Source organism: Zophobas morio, unplaced genomic scaffold, assembly GCF_036711695.1.
Source record: "Zophobas morio isolate AGI-343-1 ecotype UQ-CSIRO unplaced genomic scaffold, CSIRO_AGI_Zmor_V1 ptg000031l, whole genome shotgun sequence".
NCBI classification, from domain to species: domain Eukaryota; kingdom Metazoa; phylum Arthropoda; class Insecta; order Coleoptera; family Tenebrionidae; genus Zophobas; species Zophobas morio.
This window is the reverse complement of record NW_026972136.1, coordinates 11,776,737-11,804,440: the sequence shown is the minus strand read 5'-3', so window position 1 is coordinate 11,804,440 and position 27,704 is coordinate 11,776,737. Positions and strand designations below refer to the sequence as shown.

At 30.4% G+C, this 27,704-nt stretch overlaps 1 protein-coding gene across 1 annotated transcript; it reads right to left on the bottom strand.

The window, feature by feature from the left end:
• Nucleotides 1-24,164, bottom strand: LOC135139405 (SH3 domain-binding protein 5 homolog). Its single transcript, XM_064069622.1, has 4 exons — nucleotides 23,710-24,164; nucleotides 23,482-23,659; nucleotides 23,314-23,432; nucleotides 1-1,121 (listed from the first exon to the last, which is right to left on the bottom strand). Exons 1-4 carry the CDS (start codon nucleotides 23,812-23,814, stop codon nucleotides 399-401), a joined length of 1,125 nt encoding a protein of 374 aa, XP_063925692.1. The 5' UTR covers nucleotides 23,815-24,164; the 3' UTR covers nucleotides 1-398.
• Nucleotides 24,165-27,704: the final 3,540 nt, after the last annotated feature.

Sequence of the window (27,704 nt, the reverse complement as noted above, 5' to 3'; positions counted from 1 at the left end):
TTCACAGAATTTTTTTATTAAATCAGCTCTCATTAGTAACAACATATACATCTCTTACACACAAAATTTAAAAATTCTTGCCACGCCCATGCTCCAAATAACTAACAAAGATTCAAATTGATTATCACACAGTGTTAAAATATCAGAAATTTCTGCAGCACGAGCCGCGCAAAAATTAGGCAACTGCCGACAATATCCTCTACAATCAGTTTGATTTAGTATAAAAATTAGTAACCCTAACGAAACTCCAGTGTTAAAATGAGGTAACTAACGCAATACTGAAATTTCATTGTTCAAAGTCCTTGGAAAAAAAAACAATCGGACGTAGTTCGCCAGTCTCGTTGTAATCTACATTCTACCGCTGATCTACGATTAGTAACAGCAAATTCAATAGACACTTAAGAAACCTGCTTCACACTCGAACAATCTTCGCTATCTCTGATCCCCGATTTGTAGTCATCCAACTCTTGCGCACACTCTTGTAACAACATCATGTGGTCCATTTTTTCCACCGTGTTCTTCAACTCGGACTCCCACACACCGTCCATGCTCTCGCCTTCGCCTCCGTTGACCGGTCTCACAGCCAACTCCTTAAATTTAACCTTCAAATCGTCCAAATCCTCGTAGAGATTCTCCCTCTCGTCCTTCTCGCTCACGGCCGAAGAATTCGTACCACTCATCGAACCACAACTCCTCAGTTCGCATTTATCCAACTCTAAATTGAAGTCTGGCAGTGTAGAATGTTTGTTCGTTAGTTCTTCGTGAGATGGCACTAGTTCCGCTCCGACGCCCGGCTCCCTGGGTCCTCGAAGCAGTTCCTCGGTGATGCTTCCTCTTTTCATGTGGATTTCGTTCGATATCTGTTCTAGTTGTTTGAGCGTTTGCGAATAGGAAGTTTTGGCTTTGACGATGTCGCGTTTTATTGTCTCGATTCGGTCCTTTTGGGTGTTGAGTTGACTTTGACAGAGCGACTTCTCGTCGAAGTACGGTCGAGATTTAATGATGGATTTCTGGAGGCGGCTTTCGAGCTGTTTCACGCAGTCTTCGGCTGTTTTGAAAATTGTCGCGCGCCGCTGGTGCTCGCGACCGCTTTCGGCTTTTTGATTCTCGGCTTCCATAACCTGAAACAAACATTGCACTTTTTACTAGTTTGAAATGTGAATCAGAATACCCAACTACTTTCAAAAGAAACTAAAAAACTATTAGTTAAATGTTATTATTTTTAATTAATTAATTAATAATTACTTAACAAATTCTGTGTTAAACTCGTTTTAAATTTTAACTCTAATTGCAAAAAATAATTGTAAAAGTAACTGAATTACTCAAAAAAAGTAATTTGTTACAATTACTCATAACAGTTTTTGAAAAGTAATGCATTACAATTACTCATTACTTGAAAAGGAATTGAATTACAATAATGAATTACTTGTAATTGATTTACTTCCAACCACTGTACTAGCTCCACCAGTCCGCCCTCCGCTTTCTTAGAGAATATGTCATTTGCCAAAATCAGTTTTAGCTCAGCAGGTAATAGCCCCGCCCACCAGTCCTCTCTTTTCTTAGAGGGTATTTGATTTGCCAAAATCACTCTTATCTTAACCAGGTACTAGCCCCGCCCACCCACCCTCTCTTTTCTTAGAGGGTATGTCATTTGCCAAAATCACTCTTATCTTAGCAGGTACTGGCCCCGCCCACCCACCCTCTCTTTTCTTGAAGGGTATGTCCTTTGCCAAAATCAGTTTTATCTTAGCAAGTTCTCATGCCTAACTTTTACTAATTTTGAACGAAATGAAGAAGAAAGAAGACTCAAAAAGGTAGAAAAATTTTAGTAAAGAGCCAAAAGAAAAGGAAAAAAATGAGGAAAAATCGAAGGAAACAAGGCAAAGGAAAAGAAATAAAGGTACTGTTTTGGAATGTCCAAGGGTTGCGAAAACAGGAAAAGGAGTTCTGGGACTACGTGGGAAAATTTGATGTGGTGGGGCTGGTAGAGACATGGGTACAAAGAGAAAACTAGGATAAATTTGAAGAGACACTACTACAAGAATATGTGTGGGAGTGTCAAGGGGCGACAAAGGAAAAGAAAAAGGGGATAGCAAGCGGTGAAATAGTAATGGGAAATCGAAAAGAAATGCAAGAATTGGAAAAGGGAAGTAATAATAAAAACGGACTAATGAAGAAAGTAATACAGCTGGATAATAATCGATGGAAAATAATAATCGTTTATAGCAAGAAAATGGAGGAAACCAAGATAAACATAGAAAAGGAAACAAAAGAAAAAGGACATGGAAAGATACTTATAGGAGGGGAGTTTAACGCAAGACTGGGCGATAAGAGGACAAGAATAATAGATAAAAAAAGGGGAAGAAATGAGGATCAAAAGACAAAGCAAGTAACAAAGAACGGATAATATTGTGGAAGATAATAGAAGAAATAGGACTGAATTCAAATAAGGACGACAAGGCTAAGAATAGGGATATGATTTGGCAAATGAAACGGAAAAAGCGGAACAAGAAAACAGCTTCGACGAAAATTGGCACTTGGAACATACAAATAATGCTAGGAGTAGGAAAAATGGAAGAAATAGCAAGGGAAATGAAAAATTATAATACTGGAATACTAGCTTTACAAGAAATAAGATGGAGCGGCGAAGGGAAAGTCGACAAAGAGGACTTTACACTATTGTATGCCGGAGAAGATAAGCAGGGAAGAAATGGAACAGGATTTATGATAAGCAAAGAATATAGAGATATGATAATAGATTTTAAAAGGACTAATGGTAGAATATCTATGATAAGAATCAAAAATAAGATTGCTCACATTACACTAGTAAATGTATATGCCCCTACGGAAGATGCAAGCGAGAACGATAAAGACAATTTCTATGGCCACTTAGAGAGAGCATGTGAATCAATACCAAAACATGAGCAAGAAAAAGGCAAGAGAGAATTATAGGAGAAAATGTGAAAAAAGAAAAAGAGAAAAACGAGAAGAAGAAGAGAAGACAATAAAGTCCCTGGGAAAATGGAGTGAGCCGTTCTTGATTTATTCAATAAAATAAACTGGCACATTCATAATTTTTTCATTTATGTCATTTGCCAAAATCAGTGTTTCTTACCAAGTACCAAGTGCCCGCCCACCCACCCTTTACTTTCTTAGAGGATGTCATCTGCCCAAATCAGTCTTATCAAGTACTAGCCCCGCCCACCCACCCTTTACTTTCTTGGAAGGTATGGCATTTGCCAAAATCAGTCTTATCTCACCAAGTACTAGCCCCGCCTACCCACCCTTTACTTTCTTGGAAGGTATGTCATTTGCCAAAATCGGTCTTTCTTACGAAGCACTAGCCCCACCCATCCACCCTTTACTTTCTTAGAGAGTATGTCATCTGCCAAAATTAGTCTTATCTTATCAAGTACTAGCCCCGCCCACCAACCCTTTATTTTCTTTGAGGTTATGTCATCTGCCAAAATCAGTCTTAGCTTATCAAGTACTAGCCCCGCCCACCCACCCTTTACTTTCTTGGAAGGTATGGCATTTGCCAAAATCAGTCTTATCTTACCAAGTACTAGCCCCGCCCACCCACCCTTTACTTTCTTGGAAGGTATGTCATTTGCCAAAATCAGTCCTATCTTACAAAGTACTAGCCCGACCCTCTATTTTTTCACAGGATATGTCATTTTTTCCATTTTTCAATTTTAAGATATTTTAATTTTTCGTTGTTTTCAATTTTGTGATTTTTCGTTGTTTTCAATTTTGTGATTTTTCGTTTAATCACTTTTAAGTTTTCGTTGTTTTCATTTTTGCCACTTTTCGTCTCTCAATTTTTAATTTTTCGAGTTTGCAGTTTTTAGACTTTTACAAATTGGTGAATTTGTCGATTTTCTATTTCTTGAATTTCAATTTTTGAACTTTTCGATGTTTCATTTTTGGAGTTTTTCAATTTTTCAGTTTTCAATTTTTGGTTTTGCGATTTTTCGAATATGTATTGGATTTTTAATTTTTCAATTTTTCGATGTTTCAGTGTTCAATTTTTAGATTTTCCATTTTTGATTATACAATTTCTCGGTGTTCCGATTTTCCAATTTTTCGGTTATTTAATTTCTAAGTTTTTCAATTTTTCAAATTTTTAATATTTTCCTATTTTTGAACTATTTTCCGATTTTTCAATGTTCGGTTATTTTAATTTTTCGTCCTTTGAATTTCGCGATTTTTCGTTTCTCAATTTTTAATTTTTCGATTTTTCATTTTTGATTATACAATTTTTCGGTATTCCGACTTTTCAATTTTTCGATTACATATTTAATTTCTCGGTTTTTGACTTTTTCAGATTTTTCGGTTTTTCAGTTTTTAGATATTTTAGTTTTTCGTTGTTTTCAATTTTGAGATTTTAAATTTTTAAAATTTTTCGAATTCTTTAACTTTTCGATGTCATTGTTACAATTTTTTGATTTTTCAATATTTTGCTTTTTTTTATTTTTTCCGATTTTTGAACTATTTTCCGATTTTTAAATTTTTGGTTAGTTTAATTTTTGTATGTCATCTGCCAAAATCAGTCTTATCTTATCAAGTACTAGCCCCGCCCACCCACCCTTTACTTTCTTGGAAGGTATGACATTTGCCAAAATCAGTATTATCTCACCAAGTGCTAGCCCCGCCCACCCGCGCTTTACTTTCTTGGAAGGTATGTCATTTGCTAAAATCAGTCCTACTTACGAAGTACTAGCTCCGCCCACCCACCCCCTATTTTTTCACAGGATATGTCATTTTTTCCATTTTTCAATTTTAAGAGATTTTAATTTTTCGTTGTTTTCAATTTTGTGATTTTTCGTTGTTTTAAATTTTGTGATTTTTCGTATAATCACTTTTTAATTTTTCGTTGTTTTCATTTTTGCAACTTTTCGGCTCTCAATTTTTAATTTTTCGAGTTTGCAGTTTTTAAATTTTTACAAAGTGGTGAATTTGTCGATTTTCTATTTCTTGAATTTCAATTTTTGAACTTTTCGATGTTTCATTTTTGCAGTTTTTCAATTTTTCAGTTTTCAATTTTTGGTTTTGCGATTTTTCGAATATGTATTAGATTTTTAATTTTTCAGTTTTTCGATGTTTCAGTGTTCAATTTTTTTAGATTTTCCATTTTTGATTATACAATTTCTCGGTGTTCCGATTTTCCAATTTTTCGGTTTTTCAATTTTTCAAATTTTTAATATTTTTCGATTTTTGAACTATTTTCCGATTTTTCAATGTTCGGTTATTTTAATTTTTCGTCCTTTGAATTTTGCGATTTTTCGTTTCTCAATTTTTAATTTTTCGATTTTTCATTTTTGATTATACAATTTTTCGGTGTTCCGACTTTTCAATTTTTCGATTATTTAATTTCTCGGTTTTTCACTTTTTCAGATTTTTCGGTTTTTCAGTTTTTAGATATTTTAGTTTTTCGTTGTTTTCAATTTTGAGATTTTTAATTTTTAAAATTTTTCGAATTCTTTAACTTTTCGATGTCATTGTTACAATTTTTTGATTTTTCAATATTTTGTTTTTTCTTATTTTTTCCGATTTTTAAATTTTTGGTTAGTTTAATTTTTGTATGTCATTTGCCAAAATCAGTCTTATCTTACCAAGTACTAGCCCCGCCCACCCACCCTTTACTTTCTTGGAAGGTATGACATTTGCCAAAATCAGTCTTATCTCACCAAGTACTAGCCCCGCCCACCCACCCTTTACTTTCTTGGAAGGTATGTCATTTGCCAAAATCAGTCCTATCTTACAAAGTACTAGCCCCGCCCACCCACCCCCTATCTTTTCACAGGATATGTCATTTTTTGCATTTTTCAATTTTAAGATATTTTAATTTTTCGTTGTTTTCAATTTTGTGATTTTTCGTTGTTTTAAATTTTGTGATTTTTCGTATAATCGCTTTTTAATTTTTCGTTGTTTTCATTTTTGCCACTTTTCGTCTCTCAATTTTTAATTTTTCGAGTTTGCAGTTTTTAGATTTTTACAAATTGGTGAATTTGTCGATTTTCTATTTCTTGAATTTCAATTTTTGAACTTTTCCATGTTTCATTTTTGCAGTTTTTCAATTTTTTAGTATTCAATTTTTGGTTTTGCGATTTTTCGAATATGTATTAGATTTTTAATTTTTCAGTTTTTCGATGTTTCAGTGTTCAATTTTTAGATTTTCCATTTTTGATTATACAATTTCTCGGTGTTCCGATTTTCCAATTTTTCGGTTATTTAATTTCTAAGTTTTTCAATTTTCCAAATTTTTAATATGTTCCGATTTTTGAACTACTTTCCGATTTTTCAATGTTCGGTTATTTTAATTTTTCGTCCTTTGAATTTTGCGATTTTTCGTTTCTCAATTTTTAATTTTTCGATTTTTCAATTTTGATTATACAATTTTTCGGTGTTCCGACTTTTCAATTTTTCGATTATTTAATTTCTCGGTTCTCATTTTTTCAGATTTTTCGGCTTTTCAGCGTTTAGATATTTTAGTTTTTCGTTGTTTTCAATTTTGAGATTTTTAATTTTTAAAATTTTTCGAATTCTTTAACTTTTCGATGTCATTGTTACAATTTTTTGATTTTTCAATATTTTGTTTTTTCTTATTTTTTCCGATTTTTAAATTTTTGGTTAGTTTAATTTTTGTATGTCATTTGCCAAAATCACCCCCTATTTTTTCACAGGATATGTCATTTTTTCCATTTTTCAATTTTAAGATATTTTAATTTTTCCTTGTTTTCAATTTTGTGATTTTTCGTTGTTTTAAATTTTGTGATTTTTCGTATAATCACTTTTTAATTTTTCGTTGTTTTCATTTTTGCCACTTTTCGTCTCTCAATTTTTAATTTTTCGAATTTGCAGTTTTTAGATTTTTACAAATTGGTGAATTTGTCGATTTTCCATTTCTTGAATTTCAATTTTTGAACTTTTGGATGTTTCATTTTTGCAGTTTTTCAATTTTTCAGTTTTCAATTTTTGGTTTTGCGATTTTTCGAATATGTATTAGATTTTTAATTTTTCATTTTTTCGATGTTTCAGTGTTCAATTTTTAGATTTTCCATTTTTGATTATACAATCTCTCGGTGTTCCAATTTTCCAATTTTTCGGTTATTTAATTTCTAAGTTTTTCAATTTTTCAAATTTTTAATATTTTCCGATTTTTGAACTATTTTCCGATTTTTCAATGTTCGGTTATTTTAATTTTTCGTCCTTTGAATTTCGCGATTTTTCGTTTCTCAATTTTTAATTTTTCGATTTTTCATTTTTGATCATACAATTTTTCGGTATTCCGACTTTTCAATTTTTCGATTACATATTTAATTTCTCGGTTTTTGACTTTTTCAGATTTTTCGGTTTTTCAGTTTTTAGATATTTTAGTTTTTCGTTGTTTTCAATTTTGAGATTTTAAATTTTTAAAATTTTTCGAATTCTTTAACTTTTCGATGTCATTGTTACAATTTTTTGATTTTTCAATATTTTGTTTTTTTTTATTTTTTCCGATTTTTAAATTTTTGGTTAGTTTAATTTTTGTATGACATCTGCCAAAATCAGTCTTATCTTATCAAGTACTAGCCCCGCCCACCCACCCTTTACTTTCTTGGAAGGTATGGCATTTGCCAAAATCAGTCTTATCTCACCAAGTACTAGCCCCGCCCACCCACCCTTTACTTTCTTGGAAGGTATGTCATTTGCCAAAATCAGTCCTATCTTACAAAGTACTAGCCCCGCCCACCCACCCCCTATTTTTTCACAGGATATGTCATTTTTTCCATTTTTCAATTTTAAGATATCTTAATTTTTCGTTGTTTTCAATTTTGTGATTTTTCGTTGTTTTAAATTTTGTGATTTTTCGTATAATCACTTTTAAGTTTTCGTTGTTTTCATTTTTGCCACTTTTCGTCTCTCAATTTTTAATTTTTCGAGTTTGCAGTTTTTGGATTTTTACAAACTGGTGAATTTGTCGATTTTCTATTTCTTGAATTTCAACTTTTGGTTTTGCGATTTTTCGAATATGTATTAGATTTTTAATTTTTCAGTTTTTCGATGTTTCAGCGTTTAATTTTTAGATTTTCCATTTTTGATTATACAATTTCTCTGTGTTCCGATTTTCCAATTTTTCGGTTATTTAATTTCTAAGTTTTTCAATTTTTCAAATTTTTAATATTTTCCGATTTTTGAACTATTTTCCGATTTTTCAATGTTCGGTTATTTTAATTTTTCGTCCTTTGAATTTTGCGATTTTTCGTTTCTCAATTTTTAATTTTTCGATTTTTCATTTTTGATTATACAATTTTTCGGTGTTCCGACTTTTCAATTTTTCGATTATTTAATTTCTCGGTTTTTCACTTTTTCAGATTTTTCGGCTTTTCAGCGTTTAGATATTTTAGTTTTTCGTTGTTTTCAATTTTGAGATTTTTAATTTTTAAAATTTTTCGAATTCTTTAACTTTTCGATGTCACTGTTACAATTTTTTGATTTTTCAATATTTTGTTTTTTTTTTATTTTTTCCGATTTTTGAACTATTTTCCGATTTCTAATTTTTTGGTTAGTTTAATTTTTGTATGTCATTTGCCAAAATCAGTCCTATCTTACAAAGTACTAGCCCCGCCCACCCACCCCCTATTTTTTCACCGGATATGTCATTTTTTCCATTTTTCAATTTTAAGATATTTTAATTTTTCGTTGTTTTCAATTTTGTGGTTTTTCGTTGTTTTAAATTTTGTGATTTTTCGTATAATCACTTTTTAATTTTTCGTTGTTTTCATTTTTGCCACTTTTCGTCTCTCAATTTTTAATTTTTTGAGTTTCCAGTTTTTAGATTTTTACAAACTGGTGAATTTGTCGATTTTCTATTTCTTGAATTTCAATTTTTGAACTTTTCAATGTTTCATTTTTGCAGTTTTTCAATTTTTCGGTTTTCAATTTTTGGTTTTGCGATTTTTCGAATATGTATTAGATTTTTAATTTTTCAGTTTTTCGATGTTTCAGTGTTCAATTTTTAGATTTTCCATTTTTGATTATACAATTTCTCGGTGTTCCGATTTTCCAATTTTTCGGTTATTTAATTTCTAAGTTTTTCACTTTTTCAAATTTTTAATAATTCCCGATTTTTGAACTATTTTCCGATTTTTCAATGTCCGGTTATTTTAATTTTTCGTCCTTTGAATTTTGGGATTTTTCGTTTCTCAATTTTTAATTTTTCGATTTTTCATTTTTGATTATACAATTTTTCGATTATTTATATTATTATCTCACCAAGTACTAGCCCCGCCCACCCACCCTTTACTTTCTTGGAAGGTATGTCATTTGCCAAAATCAGTCCTATCTTACAAAGTACTAGCCCCGCCCACCCACCCCCTATTTTTTCACAGGATGTCATTTTTTCCATTTTTCAATTTTAAGATATTTTAATTTTTCCTTGTTTTCAATTTTGTGATTTTTCGTTGTTTTAAATTTTGTGATTTTTCGTATTACACTTTTTAATTTTTCGTTGTTTTCATTTTTGCCACTTTTCGTCTCTCAGTTTTTAATTTTTCGAGTTTGCAGTTTTTAGATTTTTACAAATTGGTGAATTTGTCGATTTTCTATTTCTCGAATTTCAATTTTTGAACTTTTCGATGTTTCATTTTTGCAGTTTTTCAATTTTTCAGTTTTCAATTTTTGGTTTGCAATTTTTCGAATATGTATTAGATTTTTAATTTTTCAGTTTTTCGATGTTTCAGTGTTGAATTTTTAGATTTTCCATTTTTGATTATACAATTTCTCGGTGTTCCGATTTTCCAATTTTTCGGTTATTTAATTTCTACGTTTTTCAATTTTTCAAATTTTTAATAATTTCCGATTTTTGAACTTCCGATTTTTCAACGTTCGGTTATTTTAATTTTTCGTCCTTTGAATTTCGCGATTTTTCGTTTCTCAATTTTTAATTTTTCGATTTTTCATTTTTGATTATACAATTTTTCGGTGTTCCGACTTTTCAATTTTTCGATGTTCCGACTTTTCAATTTTTCGATTATTTAATTTCTCGGTTTTTACTTTTCCAGATTTTTCGGTTTTTCAGTTTTTAGATATTTTAGTTTTTCGTTGTTTTCAATTTTGAGATTTTTAATTTTTAAAATTTTTCGAATTCTTTAACTTTTCGATGTCATTGTTACAATTTTTTGATTTTTCAATATTTTGTTTTTTTTTATTTTTTCCGATTTTTGAACTATTTTCCGATTTTTAAATTTTTGCTTAGTTTAAGTTTTGTATGTCATCTGCCAAAATCAGTCTTATCTTATCAAGTACTAGCCTCGCCCACCCACCCTTTACTTTCTTGGAAGGTATGTCATTTGCCAAAATCAGTCCTATCTTACAAAGTACTAGCCCCGCCCACCCACCCCCTATTTTTTCACAAGATATGTCATTTTTTCCATTTTTCAATTTTAAGATATTTTAATTTTTCGTTGTTTTCAATTTTGTGATTTTTCGCTGTTTTAAATTTTGTGATGTTTCGTATAATCACTTTTTAATTTTTCGTTGTTTTCATTTTTGCCACTTTTCGTCTCTCAATTTTTAATTTTTCGAGTTTGCAGTTTTTAGATTTTTACAAACTGGTGAATTTGTCGATTTTCTATTTCTTGAATTTCAATTTTTGAACTTTTCGATGTTTCATTTTTGCAGTTTTTCAATTTTTCAGTTTTCAATTTTAGGTTTTGCGATTTTTCGAATATGTATTAGATTTTTAATTTTTCAGTTTTTCGATGTTTCAGTGTTCAATTTTTAGATTTTCCATTTTTGATTATACAATTTCTCGGTGTTCCGATTTTCCAATTTTTCGGTTATTTAATTTCTAAGTTTTTCAATTTTTCAAATTTTTAATATTTTCCGATTTTTGAACTATTTTCCGATTTTTCAATGTTCGGTTATTTTAGTTTTTCGTCCTTTGAATTTTGCGATTTTTCGTTTCTCAATTTTTAATTTTTCGATTTTTCATTTTTGATTATACAATTTTTCGGTGTTCCGACTTTTCAATTTTTCGATTATTTAATTTCTCGGTTTCTCATTTTTTCAGATTTTTCGGCTTTTCAGCGTTTAGATATTTTAGTTTTTCGTTGTTTTCAATTGAGATTTTTAATTTTTAAAATTTTTCGAATTCTTTAACTTTTCGATGTCATTGTTACAATTTTTTGATTTTTCAATATTTTGTTTTTTCTTATTTTTTCCGATTTTTAAATTTTTGGTTAGTTTAATTTTTGTATGTCATTTGCCAAAATCAGTCTTATCTTACCCAGTACTAGCCCCGCCCACCCATCCCCTATTTTTTCACAGGATATGTCATTTTTTCCATTTTTCAATTTTAAGATATTTTAATTTTTCGTTGTTTTCAATTTTGTGGTTTTTCGTTGTTTTAAATTTTGTGATTTTTCGTATAATCACTTTTTAATTTTTCGTTGTTTTCACTTTTGCCACTTTTCGTCTCTCAATTTTTAATTTTTCGAGCTTGCAGTTTTTAGATTTTTACAAATTGGTGAATTTGTCGATTTTCTATTTCTTGAATTTCAATTTTTGAACTTTTCCATGTTTCATTTTTGCAGTTTTTCAATTTTTCAGTTTTCAATTTTTGGTTTTGCGATTTTTCGAATATGTATTAGATTTTTAATTTTTCAATTTTTCGATGTTTCAGTGTTCAATTTTTAGATTTTCCATTTTTGATTATACAATTTCTCGGAGTTCCGATTTTCCAATTTTTCGGTTATTTAATTTCTAAGTTTTTCAATTTTTCAAATTTTTAATAATTTCCGATTTTTGAACTATTTCCCGATTTTTCAATGTTCGGTTATTTTAATTTTTCGTCCTTCGAATTTTGCGATTTTTCGTTTCTCAATTTTTAATTTTTCGATTTTTCATTTTTGATTATACAATTTTTCGGTGTTCCGACTTTTCAATTTTTCGATTATTTAATTTCTCGGTTTCTCATTTTTTCAGATTTTTCGGCTTTTCAGCGTTTAGATATTTTAGTTTTTCGTTGTTTTCAATTGAGATTTTTAATTTTTAAAATTTTTCGAATTCTTTAACTTTTCGATGTCATTGTTACAATTTTTTGATTTTTCAATATTTTGTTTTTTCTTATTTTTTCCGATTTTTAAATTTTTGGTTAGTTTAATTTTTGTATGTCATTTGCCAAAATCAGTCTTATCTTACCCAGTACTAGCCCCGCCCACCCGCCCCCTATTTTTTCACAGGATATGTCATTTTTTCCATTTTTCAATTTTAGGATATTTTAATTTTTCGTTGTTTTCAATTTTGTGATTTTTCGTTGTTTTAAATTTTGTGATTTTTCGTATAATCACTTTTTAATTTTTCATTGTTTTCATTTTTGCCACTTTTCGTCTCTCAATTTTTAATTTTTCGAATTTGCAGTTTTTAGATTTTTACAAATTGGTGAATTTGTCGATTTTCCATTTCTTGAATTTCAATTTTTGAACTTTTCGATGTTTCATTTTTGCAGTTTTTCAATTTTTCAGATTTTCAATTTTAGGTTTTGCGATTTTTCGAATATGTATTAGATTTTTAATTTTTCAGTTTTTCGATGTTTCAGTGTTGAATTTTTAGATTTTCCATTTTTGATTATACAATTTCTCGGTGTTCCGATTTTCCAATTTTTCGGTTATTTAATTTCTAAGTTTTTCAATTTTTTAAATTTTTAATATTTTCCTATTTTTGAACTATTTTCCGATTTTTCAATGTTCGGTTATTTTAATTTTTCGTCCTTTGAATTTTGCGATTTTTCGTTTCTCAATTTTTAATTTTTCGATTTTTCATTTTTGATTATACAATTTTTCGGTGTTCCGACTTTTCAATTTTTGGATTATTTAATTTCTCGGTTTCTCATTTTTTCAGATTTTTCGGCTTTTCAGCGTTTAGATATTTTAGTTTTTCGTTGTTTTCAATTGAGATTTTTAATTTTTAAAATTTTTCGAATTCTTTAACTTTTCGATGTCATTGTTACAATTTTTTGATTTTTCAATATTTTGTTTTTTCTTATTTTTTCCGATTTTTAAATTTTTGGTTAGTTTAATTTTTGTATGTCATTTGCCAAAATCAGTCTTATCTTACCCAGTACTAGCCCCGCCCACCCACCCCATATTTTTTCACAGGATATGTCATTTTTTCCATTTTTCAATTTTAAGATATTTTAATTTTTCGTTGTTTTCAATTTTGTGATTTTTCGTTGTTTTAAATTTTGTGATTTTTCGTATAATCACTTTTTAATTTTTCGTTGTTTTCATTTTTGCCACTTTTCGTCTCTCAATTTTTAATTTTTCGAGTTTGCAGTTTTTAGATTTTTACAAACTGGTGAATTTGTCGATTTTCCATTTCTTGAATTTCAATTTTTGAACTTTTCGATGTTTCATTTTTGCAGTTTTTCAATTTTTCAGTTTTCAATTTTTGGTTTTGCGATTTTTCGAATATGTATTAGATTTTTAATTTTTCAGTTTTTCGATGTTTCAGTGTTCAATTTTTTTAGATTTTCCATTTTTGATTATACAATTTCTCGGTGTTCCGATTTTCCAATTTTTCGGTTATTTAATTTCTAAGTTTTTCAATTTTTCAAATTTTTAATATTTCCGATTTTTGAACTATTTTCCGATTTTTCAATGTTCGGTTATTTTAATTTTTCGTCCTTTGAATTTTGCGATTTTTCGTTTCTCAATTTTTAATTTTTCGATTTTTCATTTTTGATTATACAATTTTTCGGTGTTCCGACTTTTCAATTTTTCGATTATTTAATTTCTCGGTTTTTCACTTTTTCAGATTTGTCGGCTTTTCAGCTTTTAGATATTTTAGTTTTTCGTTGTTTTCAATTTTGAGATTTTAATTTTTAAAATTTTTCGAATTCTTTAACTTTTCGATGTCACTGTTACAATTTTTTGATTTTTCAATTATTTTGTTTTTTTTTATTTTTTCCGATTTTTGAACTATTTTCCGATTTCTAATTTTTTGGTTAGTTTAATTTTTGTATGTCATTTGCCAAAATCAGTCCTATCTTACAAGGTACTAGCCCCGCCCACCCACCCCCTATTTTTTCACAGGATATGTCATTTTTTCCATTTTTCAATTTTAAGATATCTTAATTTTTCGTTGTTTTCAATTTTGTGATTTTTCGTTGTTTTAAATTTTGTGATTTTTCGTATAATCACTTTTTAATTTTTCGTTGTTTTCATTTTTGCCACTTTTCGTCTCTCAATTTTTAATTTTTCGAATTTGCAGTTTTTAGATTTTTACAAATTGGTGAATTTGTCGATTTTCCATTTCTTGAATTTCAATTTTTGAACTTTTCGATGTTTCATTTTTGCAGTTTTTCAATTTTTCAGTTTTCAATTTTTGGTTTTGCGATTTTTCGAATATGTATTAGATTTTTAATTTTTCAGTTTTTCGATGTTTCAGTGTTCAATTTTTAGATTTTCCATTTTTGATTATACAATTTCTCGGTGTTCCGATTTTCCAATTTTTCGGTTATTTAATTTCAAAGTTTTCCAATTTTTCAAATTTTTAATATTTTCCGATTTTTCAATGTTCGGTTATTTTAATTTTTCGTCCTTTGAATTTTGCGATTTTTCGTTTCTCAATCTTTAATTTTTCGATTAATTTCTCGGTTTTTCACTTTTTCAGATTTTTCGGCTTTTCAGTTTTTAGATATTTTAGTTTTTCGTTGTTTTCAATTTTGAGATTTTTAATTTTTAAAATTTTTCGAATTCTTTAACTTTTCGATGTTATTGTTACAATTTTTTGATTTTTCAATATTTTGTTTTTTTTATTTTTTCCGATTTTTGAACTATTTTCCGATTTTTAAATTTTTGGTTAGTTTAATTTTTGTATGTCATTTGCCAAAATCAGTCTTATCTTACCCAGTACTAGCCCCGCCCACCCGCCCCCTATTTTTTCACAGGATATGTCATTTTTTCCATTTTTCAATTTTAAGATATTTTAATTTTTCGTTGTTTTGAATTTTTGATTTTTCGTTTCTCAATTTTTAATTTTTCGATTTTTCATTTTTGATTATACAATTTTTCGGTGTTCCGACTTTTCAATTTTTCGATTATTTAGTTTCTCGGTTTTTCACTTTTTCAGATTTTTCGGCTTTTCAGTTTTTATATATTTTAGTTTTTCGTTGTTTTCAATTTTGAGATTTTTAATTTGAAAATTTTTCGAATTCTTTAACTTTTCGATGTCATTGTTACAATTTTTCGATTTTTCAATATTTTGTTTTTTTTATTTTTTCCGATTTTTGAACTATTTTCCGATTTTTAAATTTTTGGTTAGTTTAATTTTTGTATGTCATCTGCCAAAATCAGTCTTATCTTACCCAGTACTAGACCCGCCCACCCGCCCCCTATTTTTTCACAGGATATGTCATTTTTTCCACTTTTCAATTTTAAGATATTTTAATTTTTCGTTGTTTTGAATTTTTGATTTTTCGTTTCTCAATTTTTAATTTTTCGATTTTTCATTTTTGATTATACAATTTTTCGGTGTTCCGACTTTTCAATTTTTCGATTATTTAATTTCTCGGTTTTTCACTTTTTCAGATTTTTCGGCTTTTCAGCTTTTAGATATTTTAGTTTTTCGTTGTTTTCAATTTTGAGATTTTTAATTTTTAAAATTTTTCGAATTCTTTAACTTTTCGATGTTATTGTTACAAATTTTTGATTTTCAACATTTTGTTTTTTTTGTTTTTTCCGATTTTTGAACTATTTTCCGATTTTTAAATTTTTGGTTACTTTAATTTTTGTATGTCATTTGCCAAAATCAGTCTTATCTTACCCAGTACTAGCCCCGCCCACCCACCCCCTATTTTTCACAGGATATGTCATTTTTTCCATTTTTCAATTTTAAGATATTTTAATTTTTCGTTGTTTTGAATTTTTGATTTTTCGTTTCGCAATTTTTAATTTTTCGATTTTTCATTTTTGATTATACAATTTTTCGGTGTTCCGACTTTTCAATTTTTCGATTATTTAATTTCTCAGTTTTCCACTTTTTCAGATTTTTCGGCTTTTCAATTTTTAGATATTTTAGTTTTTCGTTGTTTTCAATTTTGTGATTTTTTGTCTATCAGTTTTTAATTTTTAAGAGAAGTTTCGAGAAGTACGTACAAAAAAAGGAATTGGAAGTAAATGTGGAAAAAACAAAAATGGTGATATTTGGGAAGAAAGTAAGCAAAAGAGAAGGAAGAGTGGGCATGGAGAGGGAAGACGATTGAACAGGTGAAAGAATTCCAGTACTTAGGATATACATTAAAGAGCAATAACTCAGATAGAGCGCATGTTCAAGAAATGGTCGGAAAAGCGAACAAAGTAATAGGAATAGTATGGGGAATAGGAGAGAGAAAATTTGGTCATGGTTATAAGAGAAGAATGATGATGTTTGATAGTTTGATCAAAAGTGTATTTATGTACGGAGCTGAGATTTGGGATGGAGGGAATATGAAGAAATAGAGAGAGTGCGAGAAAAATACTTAAAATGGACATTGGAATTGGAAAAGTATACGCCACATATGGATTATCTTAGAAAAATAAAATCTGTACAATGAAATTTGTCTTAGAACCTAGATAAGAAACTTTTTCGAAAAATTGTTTATTTTTTTAAAATGTAGTTTAAGAATTTCTTGTAGACGATAAAACGCTAATCAAAATTTATTTTGTCATGATGGCGTAATCTCAAAACTTTGTTAAGTAAATCTCGTTTGACGTTAATAACGTGGCATGATATTAATGGCCCTTTATCTGTGGTTTAATACTAATCCATATTTTTAAAAAATTGTTTTTACGGATGTGTCGAAAAATGTATGAAGAGAAATTTATTGTATTGATTAAACCAAAAATGTCTTATCTAACCTTCTCAAAATCCTTAAAATCGAGTACTGATCACGTTATTAGAAAATTTTATCAAGAAAACCCAAACGCTAATTTTCCGATCATATTATTACTGTACTTTTTTTCAAAACTTTTTAAACCAAAAAAAATAGAATTCAAATAATTTTTAAATTTCATATTTAAAATGTTGCCAATTAGTCAAAAAGTTCTCACATGAATTTTTATTAATAATAATTGTTTATTGTTTTAAACAATTTCACCCTCAAAAACACTTAAAGGCAAGGATAATTTAATGAACGTAAAAGTATCTGCATTTGACAGCATTTATAACAATTCACCCCTGCTATGTTCCTACTTAATTTAAGCTTATGATTTTAGACTTAACATTGATAAGTCGCTCAGGCCTCCTCCCTTTACGTTTAATAACAATACCTTATAGTGACATTCATGACACGTAACTTCTAATTAATCGTATCAATTCTTACAAGGGTCAATTTTTTCCATTGCCATTCTATTTATATCTTTCATTGTTTCTGTAATTTAATAAGAGACTCATTATTTTATACTTGCTACTATTCAGCCGTAATTAATTCTATGGCCTGTAGGAATATTTATTCTTGGTGTATATTTTACATTTCTAAATGACACAATCGATTCATAATTCACAATTCATTAATTAATGAATAAAGGAAATATAAAATGAATTTTTTGTTACCTCGTTCCTACAATAAAAATTTTTTCAACAAAACAAAAATAATGATAAAAATATATCAACCGTGACCTACTAAATACAAAACTTTGTGTTTATACGTAAAAGTTGACATTACATAGATAATACGGCTTTACGGGAGGTCGAAAATATTTTACAAAAATTTTAAAATGTTATTACACTTTTGGTTTTTTCCAAAAATCTCGATTCGGTAGGGTAAAAAATCAAGACGGGTTCATAAACCACACATGTACTAGAATCTAGTGAACAATCCCATTGTCAAGTTCTGAAAAAAGTTGTTCTGTGTGCACTTAATAAAATGTCAACAAAAAAAAAAGCGATTTTTCATGTATTACGTTTTTTTTAACACAAGTAATGTTCCATGACCCGATTAATGTGCATACAAATGCATTTAATTTTACAATTATTATTCACATTATAACCGTAAACCGTAACAGTTCTTTGTAATAAGAAATTCCTTTATTCCCACGAGAAAACCCACAACTTACAAGTGTTAAAGTAGTACATAAAATCTCATAGATTAATGAACGAGGTGTAAGTTGGGCATGCCACTTGATAATAATTTCAGTGGAATAAAACCCAACTAATTATACATAATACATTATGCAGCCTTCTAACTGCTAACTACATAATATTTGTAAAGCATTACCAGTCACGTGCAACGTTTATGAATTATTTATTTCAAACGGTCAATATTTAACTTAATTTTTTAACATGATGCTAATGGTGTTTGTAGTTTTCAAAAACATTATATTACAGGTACGAGTTCGTTCTTGTCACCATTCTAAAATTTTTAGTTATTCACTGAACATTTTTTTTTTATAAACTCATAATTAATACGTTATTACAAATAATAACGGTACACAAAAGTCGTAAGGAATTATAAATATTGCGGAACCAAATATTTCACAAAGAATCTTGAGAATTAATACACGACTTTTTCGGGATCACATTATTTTCTACATTATTACAACGTATTACTGCAGTGTGAACTAAAATAATTATAAAATTTATCACACATGTGTAACCAGTATTTCAAAAGGAAAAAACAAAAGTAAAACTGTGATAATAACAAACTAGATGTACCAAGTTTCTGCATAAAGAAGGGCGTGAAAGTAGGTAAAACGAGGTATTTATTAATAAGCGACAATGCAGACTAAATAAATAATTATGCACAGAAATTTTTCTTAGTTGGAAATATGAAACATTGTTATTAAGCACAATACCCACTTGATAACAATAATTTTCAACGTACGACTTTGAAATTTATGACATTATTTATTATATGTTTATTTTTATTCCATGCTTTAGGTATATCACGTGTTGTACTGCAGGGCAAAATTTGCGTTTGAAGCAAAAGTATGTGAAGGTGATTCTGTACTGCAAAAAGGTCACTTCATGTCGATAAACGCCGCTTTAAATAGCACAAATTCCAGTATTTATTAATTCTTAAAATCGCATAAATGTCATTTACATCGTCTTCCTCTGACTGATGAAGTATTCTACACTGGTAATTAAGAGCACATGTTAAACAGAACCAATAAAAATCGGTTAGCACTGGTTTTTCGAGAAAATTAAAACATTAAACGGAAAACCATTTCAATAAAAAAATAATTATGTAAACAAAGCTTACAGACGCAATAATTTTCATTTCAATTCCGAGAAGGATTGTGAAGAAAGCCCAATCAAATAAAAGTTTCTCAAGTAATGATAAAAGCTGATTCTGTATTTTTTTATATATATTGCATAAAAATATTGATGGATTAATAATTCAATATTTTACACGTTTCAATCAGGATTTTGGCAAATTTTTGGGGTGATGTCATCACAATTTTGGTGGGATGAATGCGCACGTTTTGGTTGGCAATCTATCAGGTTAATAACCTCAAAACAAGTGCTAAGTTTCAACTATTATAGTTTAGAAGTTTCAAATTGCACTGAAAAATCACAAATAGAAATATTTATATACATTTTAAATAGAATTTGTCTCTAAAACTTTGATATAGGAACGAGTTTTCCAATAACCTTAACGCGTTGGCAAAATTTTAGAAAAGTCGAAGGAAACTGGAGAATTTAAGTTGATTACTACAAGCATTTACCATTTTAAACATGTTTTAAGTTTTTTGTTCTGAAGAGACGACTACGTATATTAAGAAAAGAGGCAAAATATAAGCCCCGCCCACCCACCCTATCTCAATTGTCATGATTTTTTTAAGCCAAAAAATCGCAATTTAATTGCAAAATCCCTATTATTTCTCTAGAAGAAATTACCATATGACATGTTTTTGAGTATCGTGTTATTGAAAGAATACTTTGTATATTAAGAAAAAATTAAAGCCAAAGATTAAGCCCATCCAAAACCTGTCCTGATCTAGGTAGTAATGAAGTGTTTTCATTCGTTGGCAGACCTAGAGGAGGAGCCTGATTGCAAAATCCATATTTACCATTTTAAAGGTGTTTTAAGTTTCTACGAATAAAAAAATCATCCCAATTGAGATGGGGTGGGTGGGCGGGGTTTATATTTTGCCTTTTTTTTTCTTAATATACATAGTATTCTTTAAACAACATGATACTCAAAAACATGTTTTAAATTTCTTTTAAAAAATAAGTATTTTGCAGTTAAGCCCCGCCCCCTTGGTTCACGGTGAATAAAAAAAATTATCACAATTGAGATAGGGCGGGCGGGCGGGGCTTATATTTTACCGTTTTTTCTTAACATACAGCTGATTTTACAAAAACCGGGAAAAGATGAGCAAATCAGGTTCTCATAGATCAATGAAAAGGAATGGGAATATGACGTTCATGTCACTGTCATTTGTTCCGTTTTTTGTGAAACCAGCTGTACATAGTATTCTTTAAACAACACGATACTCAAAAACATGATTTTAATTTCTTGTAAAAAAATAAACATTTTGCAGTTAAGCTTCGCCCCCTTGGTTTACGGTGCATAAAAAAAATAATCACAATTAAGATAGGGTGGGTGGGCGGGGTTTATATTTTTCCGTTTTTTCTAAACATCCATAGTATTCTTGAAACAACACGATACTCAAAAACATGTTTTTAATTTCTTGTAAGAAAAAATAAGTATTTTGCAGTTAAGCTCCGCCCCCTTGGTTCACGGTGAATAAAAAAAATCATCGGAATTGAGATAGGGCGGGTGGGCGGTGCTTATATTTTGCCGTTTTTTCTTAATATACAGCTGGTTTCACAAAAAACAGGAAACATGAGCAAATCAGGTTCTCATAGATCAATGAAAAGCAATGGGAATATGACGGTCATGTCACTGTCATTTGTCCCGTTTTTTGTGAAACCAGCTGTATTCTTTGAACAACACGGTACTCAAAAACATGATTTTAATTTCTTGTAAAAAAAAATAAGTATTTTGCAGTTAAGCTCCGCCCCCTTGGTTCACGGTGAATAAAAAAATCATCGGAATTGAGATAGGGCGGGTGGGCGGGGCTTATATTTTGCCGTTTTTTCTTAATATACAGCTGGTGTCACAAAAAACAGGAAACATGAGCAAATCAGGTTCTCATAGATCAATGAAAAGCAATGGGAATATGACGTTCATGTCACTGTCATTTGTCCCGTTTTTTGTGAAACCAGCTGTATTCTTTGAACAACACGGTACTCAAAAACATGATTTTAATTTCTTGTAAAAAAAAATAAGTATTTTGCAGTTAAGCTCCGCCCCCTTGGTTCACGGTGAATAAAAAAATCATCGGAATTGAGATAGGGCGGGTGGGCGGGGCTTATATTTTGCCGTTTTTTCTTAATATACAGCTGGTGTCACAAAAAACAGGAAACATGAGCAAATCAGGTTCTCATAGATCAATGAAAAGCAATGGGAATATGACGTTCATGTCACTGTCATTTGTCCCGTTTTTTGTGAAACCAGCTGTATTCTTTGAACAACACGGTACTCAAAAACATGATTTTAATTTCTTGTAAAAAAAAAAAAAAATATTTTGCAGTTAAGCTCCGCCCCTTGCTTCACGATGAATAAAAAAAATAATCGCAATTGAGATAGAGTGGGTGGGTGGGGCTTATATTTTACCGTTTTCCAGTTGTACATATTATTTTTTGAACAACACGATACTCAAAAACATGATTTTAATTTCTCGTAAAAAAAAAATATTTTGCAGTTAAGCTTCGCCCTCTTGGTTTACGGCGAATAAAAAAAAAATCATTATAATTGAGATAGGGCGGGTGGGCGGGGCTTATATTTTGCCGTTTTTTCTTAATATACATGGTATTCTTTGAACAACACGAAACTCGAAAACATTATTTTAATTTCTTGTAAAGAAAATTAATATTTTGCAGTTAAGCTCCGCCCCTTGGTTCACGGTGAATAAAAAAAAAATCATCACAATTGAGATAGGGCGGGTGGGGGGGGGGCTTACATTTTGCCTTTTTTTTTAATGTGTGTAGATTTTTTTCACAAGATGAAACTTAAAACATGTTTAAAATGGAGAATGTGTATAAGGAAATATTGATTTTGCAATTAGGCTGCGCCCCATAATTACAAAATCCATTTTCTTGCAAAAAAGTACCATTTTAACTATGTTCTAAGTTTCTTGTTGTGAAAATATGGCTATGTATATTAAGAAAAAAAAAAAGACAAAATATTGTGATGGTTTTTTTTTTAATCATCGTAAGCCGAGGAGCGGAACTTAATTTGTAAAATCCTTATTTTTCCACGAGAAATTACCATATGAAATGTGTTTTTAAGTAATCGTGTTTTCCAAAGAAAACTAAGACCTGGTTTATAGAAACCGAAATTACAGTTCATTCGCGATTAACTTTTAATTGAGGTCCGTTGCTAAGCGACGTGCACGTTTTAACCAATCACGCGCTCCCATTCCACATTTTAAGCCAGTGTTAAATTCATCGAGGATTTTAATATTTAATTTAACTTCCGAAACTACTGGACCGATTGTTTTCAGATTTTGTATGTATATTAGGAATATCGTGGGTTCAGTTCTCGCCCTGCATTAGCTGTACTTTAACAATTATTTTAAGTGTGGGGGTTGTCTAAACATTCCCAAAATTAAATTTTATTATTTTTCGAAAAAGCTGTACTTCAAAGACGCGGGAACCAATTTTTTTTAATACTTACACGAATTATTCTTTGACAACTGCAAATGAAAACTATAAATATTATTTTCGGGAAGTCTTTAAACCGTCCAAATTATTTATAATTAATTGCAAAAGTCCCCCAGTTAATGGGAATAATGAACTAACCATCTGCAATTTCACGACAAATTAAACCGTTAAATTTATAATTTCGGTCAATAATTCAAAACGTGATATTTCCGTATCTAAATTCCCGTGATGGTTTCAAGGGTAACGCGGTAATGGAATTTGAAATGTCTCATCTCGATTGTAATTTACAATTAGCTGATAACTATTAATATACATTGTAACAATGAGATTTCTTATCAGGATGTTAACAACTAAAAAAAAAATCAATAGAGTGAATTTTTGTGTATGTACAATTGTACACGAAAAAACGCTCCAGTAACACCACTACAGTTATTCTCTTTTTGGTCCATAATTTACATTGAACTCTATATCATCTGAAGCATAAAGCATAACCTTCAGAATACTAGATATGTTAATAACATACAAATTGACAATTATAAACTCTCCTCATGACATATTAATTACGCAAAAAAACACTAGCATACAAATAAACAAATTAATATCTAGCTGGTTTACCTTAATAGTGGCATGATTGAGCATCTCTTGCCAGGCATTATCGAACTGCCATTCATGTTGATTACTAAGAAATCTCTGTTCAGCTAAAGCTACCGTTTCTTTTGCTGCTGCATGAATTTCTGTAAAAACAAAATGTAAAAGATTTTCGCAAGATTCAGGGCTGCTAACCGTTGGCTCTTTGAAACTGTACAGCTGCTTTCTGGCATTCTTGTTGTGCTTTTTTCGCTATTTCCAACGCTTCGTAGTAAGGCCTTGCGCGTTCAATGCAGCTGCCTAGCTTTTTGGAGAGAACTTTCAACCTTCTCGTTGATTCATTTAGCAGCATGCGGAATGTAGTATTAGCTTCCTACAAACACAACATTACTAAGAGATACACATCAGAATCCGGTTACTCACATCGTATTCTATTTCTAATCTGTTGATTTCATCAGTTGTAGTGTTCAGCTTTTCCAGTTCGACTTGTATTCGAGGGTCCAATTCATTGTCTTCAGTGTCACTCATTTTCTTAGCAGCCGATCGATTAATAACAACCTATTTTCAGTCTTATGATTGTTGTATCACATTTTAGTCATGTACTGTAATTGTATGGAGAACTAATTAACTATTATTGAGTTATTTTGCATTTAATGACGTTAGTGTTATTTTTATCACACGGTATGTCAACACGGAGTAGCGTTCGTTACAAAAACCATTCTCTCCACCCAGACGGTTTCACTTAAACTGACTGGATATTTAGACGCAAAAGCGAAAGATAACATTAATTAACACAAATAAAACACAGTTCTGACAGACTGTAGGCACAACTAAAAAGTAAACGTCACAGGCGTTGTGCGTTCGCGCGAGCTCGACTACACGTCGGCCGTGATTTGCACGCGTTGAATAAAGAGAGAGATGGTGACGTGTGTGTGTACTCAATTTATGGGAGAGGAAACGTCAATTGTCATTTAAATCTCTCCTAAAGGGAGCTTTACACTTTTTTAGTGCTTTGGATAAATGGCAATGACCTTTTTAGCGTCTTCTCTTAGGAATGAATCTTCCTGTTTGAAGTCGTTAGCTCGTGTTATTTACTTTTGCGGTTTGTGGTCATCGGGAACATTTATGTCACTGCCATTTACAAGGAAAATAGTATTTTTTATGGCGTTTTTATTACTGGGGTGTCCCACTTTTTGTAATTACTTGGCATTCGTTAATATTGCCACATTATTTACATAATGACCCTAATTGTTTCAGGGAAGACATATAAGTAAAAGACCTTAAATTTAATACACCGGCGGACAAACCATTTCAAAAATTGAATATAGTCTAAGCTTTACTGTCACTTTGACGTTTCAAGTACCCTGTGTAAAGCTGTCAATCAAAATTAGTCGCTACCCTTGTACCTTTCCAGGACCGTGTTTGTTGTTTAGTAAATGCATTCCTAATGCGTAATGGTTTTATTGCACATTGCGGTCAAAGCACTAGATACCCCTCATAAAATAATTGACGGCTTTTGCATTTATCTTTTGCTGGACTTTATATGTCTACATGATGTCCAAGATTTTCTGGCCGTGTTTGTATGTAAACTTCATGAGTACACTTGTTCTTACGAATACCTTCAGTGTAAACAACATTAGAACATTATACCACGAGTGCATACAATATTAGAATGCTTTTCTCCTCGCTTTTCTGTGAAAGGCAATAATATTGACGTTGTAAGTTGACAGAATCTAGCATTTGGTTGTTCATTTTTAATGGTGTTACGAGTTCTTATATAAGTTAAATAGCTAAGTATATTTCTCAATTAACAACTTGAAGTTCTTAGAGTAAGTTAACATGTTTCGTATTTTGAAATTATCTCTTTTACATGCTTTAGGCTTTATAGATATTTTTTTGGTTAATATGTTTTAGTCTTCTGAATTTGAAATTTAAATTTCGCGCCTAGAGAAAAAAAAAACAACTCCACGAAACTGCATTTGAAAAATTAAAAATAAGAAAAATCATTCAATAATACAAGCCCTCGGTTTGAGATAGGAGCTTTGGAATGCGGGGAGAACGCATATTGATCCACTTCTTGCTTGATGCAATGAGTGTAAGCACGTGTTAAAATTGGTACCTAATTTTGATTGTACTTTCACCAAAGACCAAAGGGCAACTGTTTGAACAAAAAGAATCGAATTTAACGTCATAGTTCTCACCAATGAGCGTAATTAGTGTAACATCAGTTTATTAATGATTTTCTACCCTGACATGTGTAAAACTTTAACTATTTTATTTAATTTTTGTGTAATTTTGATTTCTTATAGTGTTTGTAAATTTATAGTTCATGTTAAGATTTTCAACTGTTCATGGTTCTAATACAGTACCTAATTACGATCTGTTCGTGTTTGCGATAATTTGGTTCAATTGTTTCATTTTTATTTGATAGAACCCAGTTATAGTGTTATATTAATGTGTCATTTTCTTACATCCGAATTATTTTCTCACAGCTTGAATTTGAACATTAATTCCCGAATTATTATTTTGATTTTGACCTGATTTGATATGTGCCTTGTTGTGTTTATTCCCTATATGCTTTGTTTTATGTGATATGTGGTTTCTTTGGTAACACTGTCCTTCCTTAGTTATAATCGATGATTCAAAAACAATTTACTTTGAGAGTTTATAATACCGCGAACTGGTTATCCCGACAAAACACATAATAAATAAACACAAAAATATCCAGTCATCGTTGCCAGGAAAAACCGTCTTGGTGATGTAAATTTTAACGTTGCGAGGAAATACCTCAATGATGTAAATTTTAACGTTGCGAAGAAATAGCGTTTCGGTGATGTAATCAATCTTTAGCGTGGCGAGGACATGCCTCAGTGATGTAATCATGATAACGATGATAATAACGATGATAATCGCCAAAGGGAAGAAATTATTTTAACCCCCCTGTCAGTCCACGGTATAATGAATTTTGTTAATTTAACTACCGTAAATGAACTATTAGCAATCTTGTGTGAAGAATTAAGAAGTGTTATAATGTAACACTTACATATATACAACCAGAAACTTCATTCGTAATTTGTTAAACAAAGAATTATTATTTTGACTAAATGAATTTGATGAAATCTCCTAGTACATAAGTGGTTTATATAAATTATCCTGATTGTTAAATTGTGTTAGCATTAGCTGACGATTAAAAAAAAAATAACTTGATTGGTGACTTTACAAACAATAAAACAAATTTACACCACGTGGTGAAGAATTAGCTACACGTGTTGGGGGAAAACTTGGTCGTCATCGGAATTACGATTGATTCGTTAAACAAAGGCTTCCTCCCTTTTACTAACTACCAAACCAGCTAATTTAACCTAGCTACTTTCAGTGTCTTTTCACCATGCGTCCACTACACCGAACAAAAACGTAATGACCTTTCCCATGCTTTCAACAAGCCGTTCTCCTCAACCAAGCCTCTAACCAAAATCCCCTAGCGTGACCACATATCCAACTATCCACAAGCGTTACCGTGCACCTGGTTGCCTATGTTTAACGATTTTGTATTTGAAATTTTTTTCTCAAATTCAAATTATTCAAATGTGATTTCGCGCCGCTGTTAATTAAATTCAGCACGAAAATTTCATCTACGTAATCTATGACCTCCTTTGGTTTTTCACCCAAAGAACAGTATTGTGGTGACCAAATTTGAATTAAAATTTCGAGCTGAAAAAAAAATTGGCGCGAAATCGCATTTGAATAATTTGAACTAAAAAAAATAAATAAATCAAATCAAGAAAATCGTTAAATATAGGCAACCATGTGCAAGTTTAGTACTTTTCTGGTAGTTGATAGCTCTTCTACGGGAATTTCTGGAGTAGTATCTAGTGAGAGGGTTGGTAGAAGTTGGCTTGCTTTGTAGAAGGATGTGATGCGTCACTCTGTTCTATGGCGTCACTGTTGCTTCGTTTGGTGTGAGTAAAACACGCAGTAAGGAAATTAGGTTAAGTTTAGTTGGTTTGGTAGTTAAAAAAAGGGGGAAGCCTAATTCTTGCGGTTTTTCCAAGCGGAAATATGCGAATTTTCGACCGACGCCAACACGTGATGTAAATTTGATTTATTGTTTGTGAATTCACAGTTCTTGTTAGAATTTTAATCGTTAACTGGTTCTAATACAATTCAACGGTCATAAGATTGTTCGGATAATGCACTTGCTACGAGATTTTATGAAATTCACTTAGTCAGGTCTCATCCTTTGTTTATCAAATTATGAATAAGATTTCTGGATGCTTATACTTAAGTGTTACATTAAAACACTTCTTAATTCCTCACACAAGATTGCTAATTGTTCATTTACGGCAGTTAAATCAATCTAACGTTGTCCCACTTTCGGAAAATGACCGTGAAAGTGTGGTAGAATTTATAATATCGTG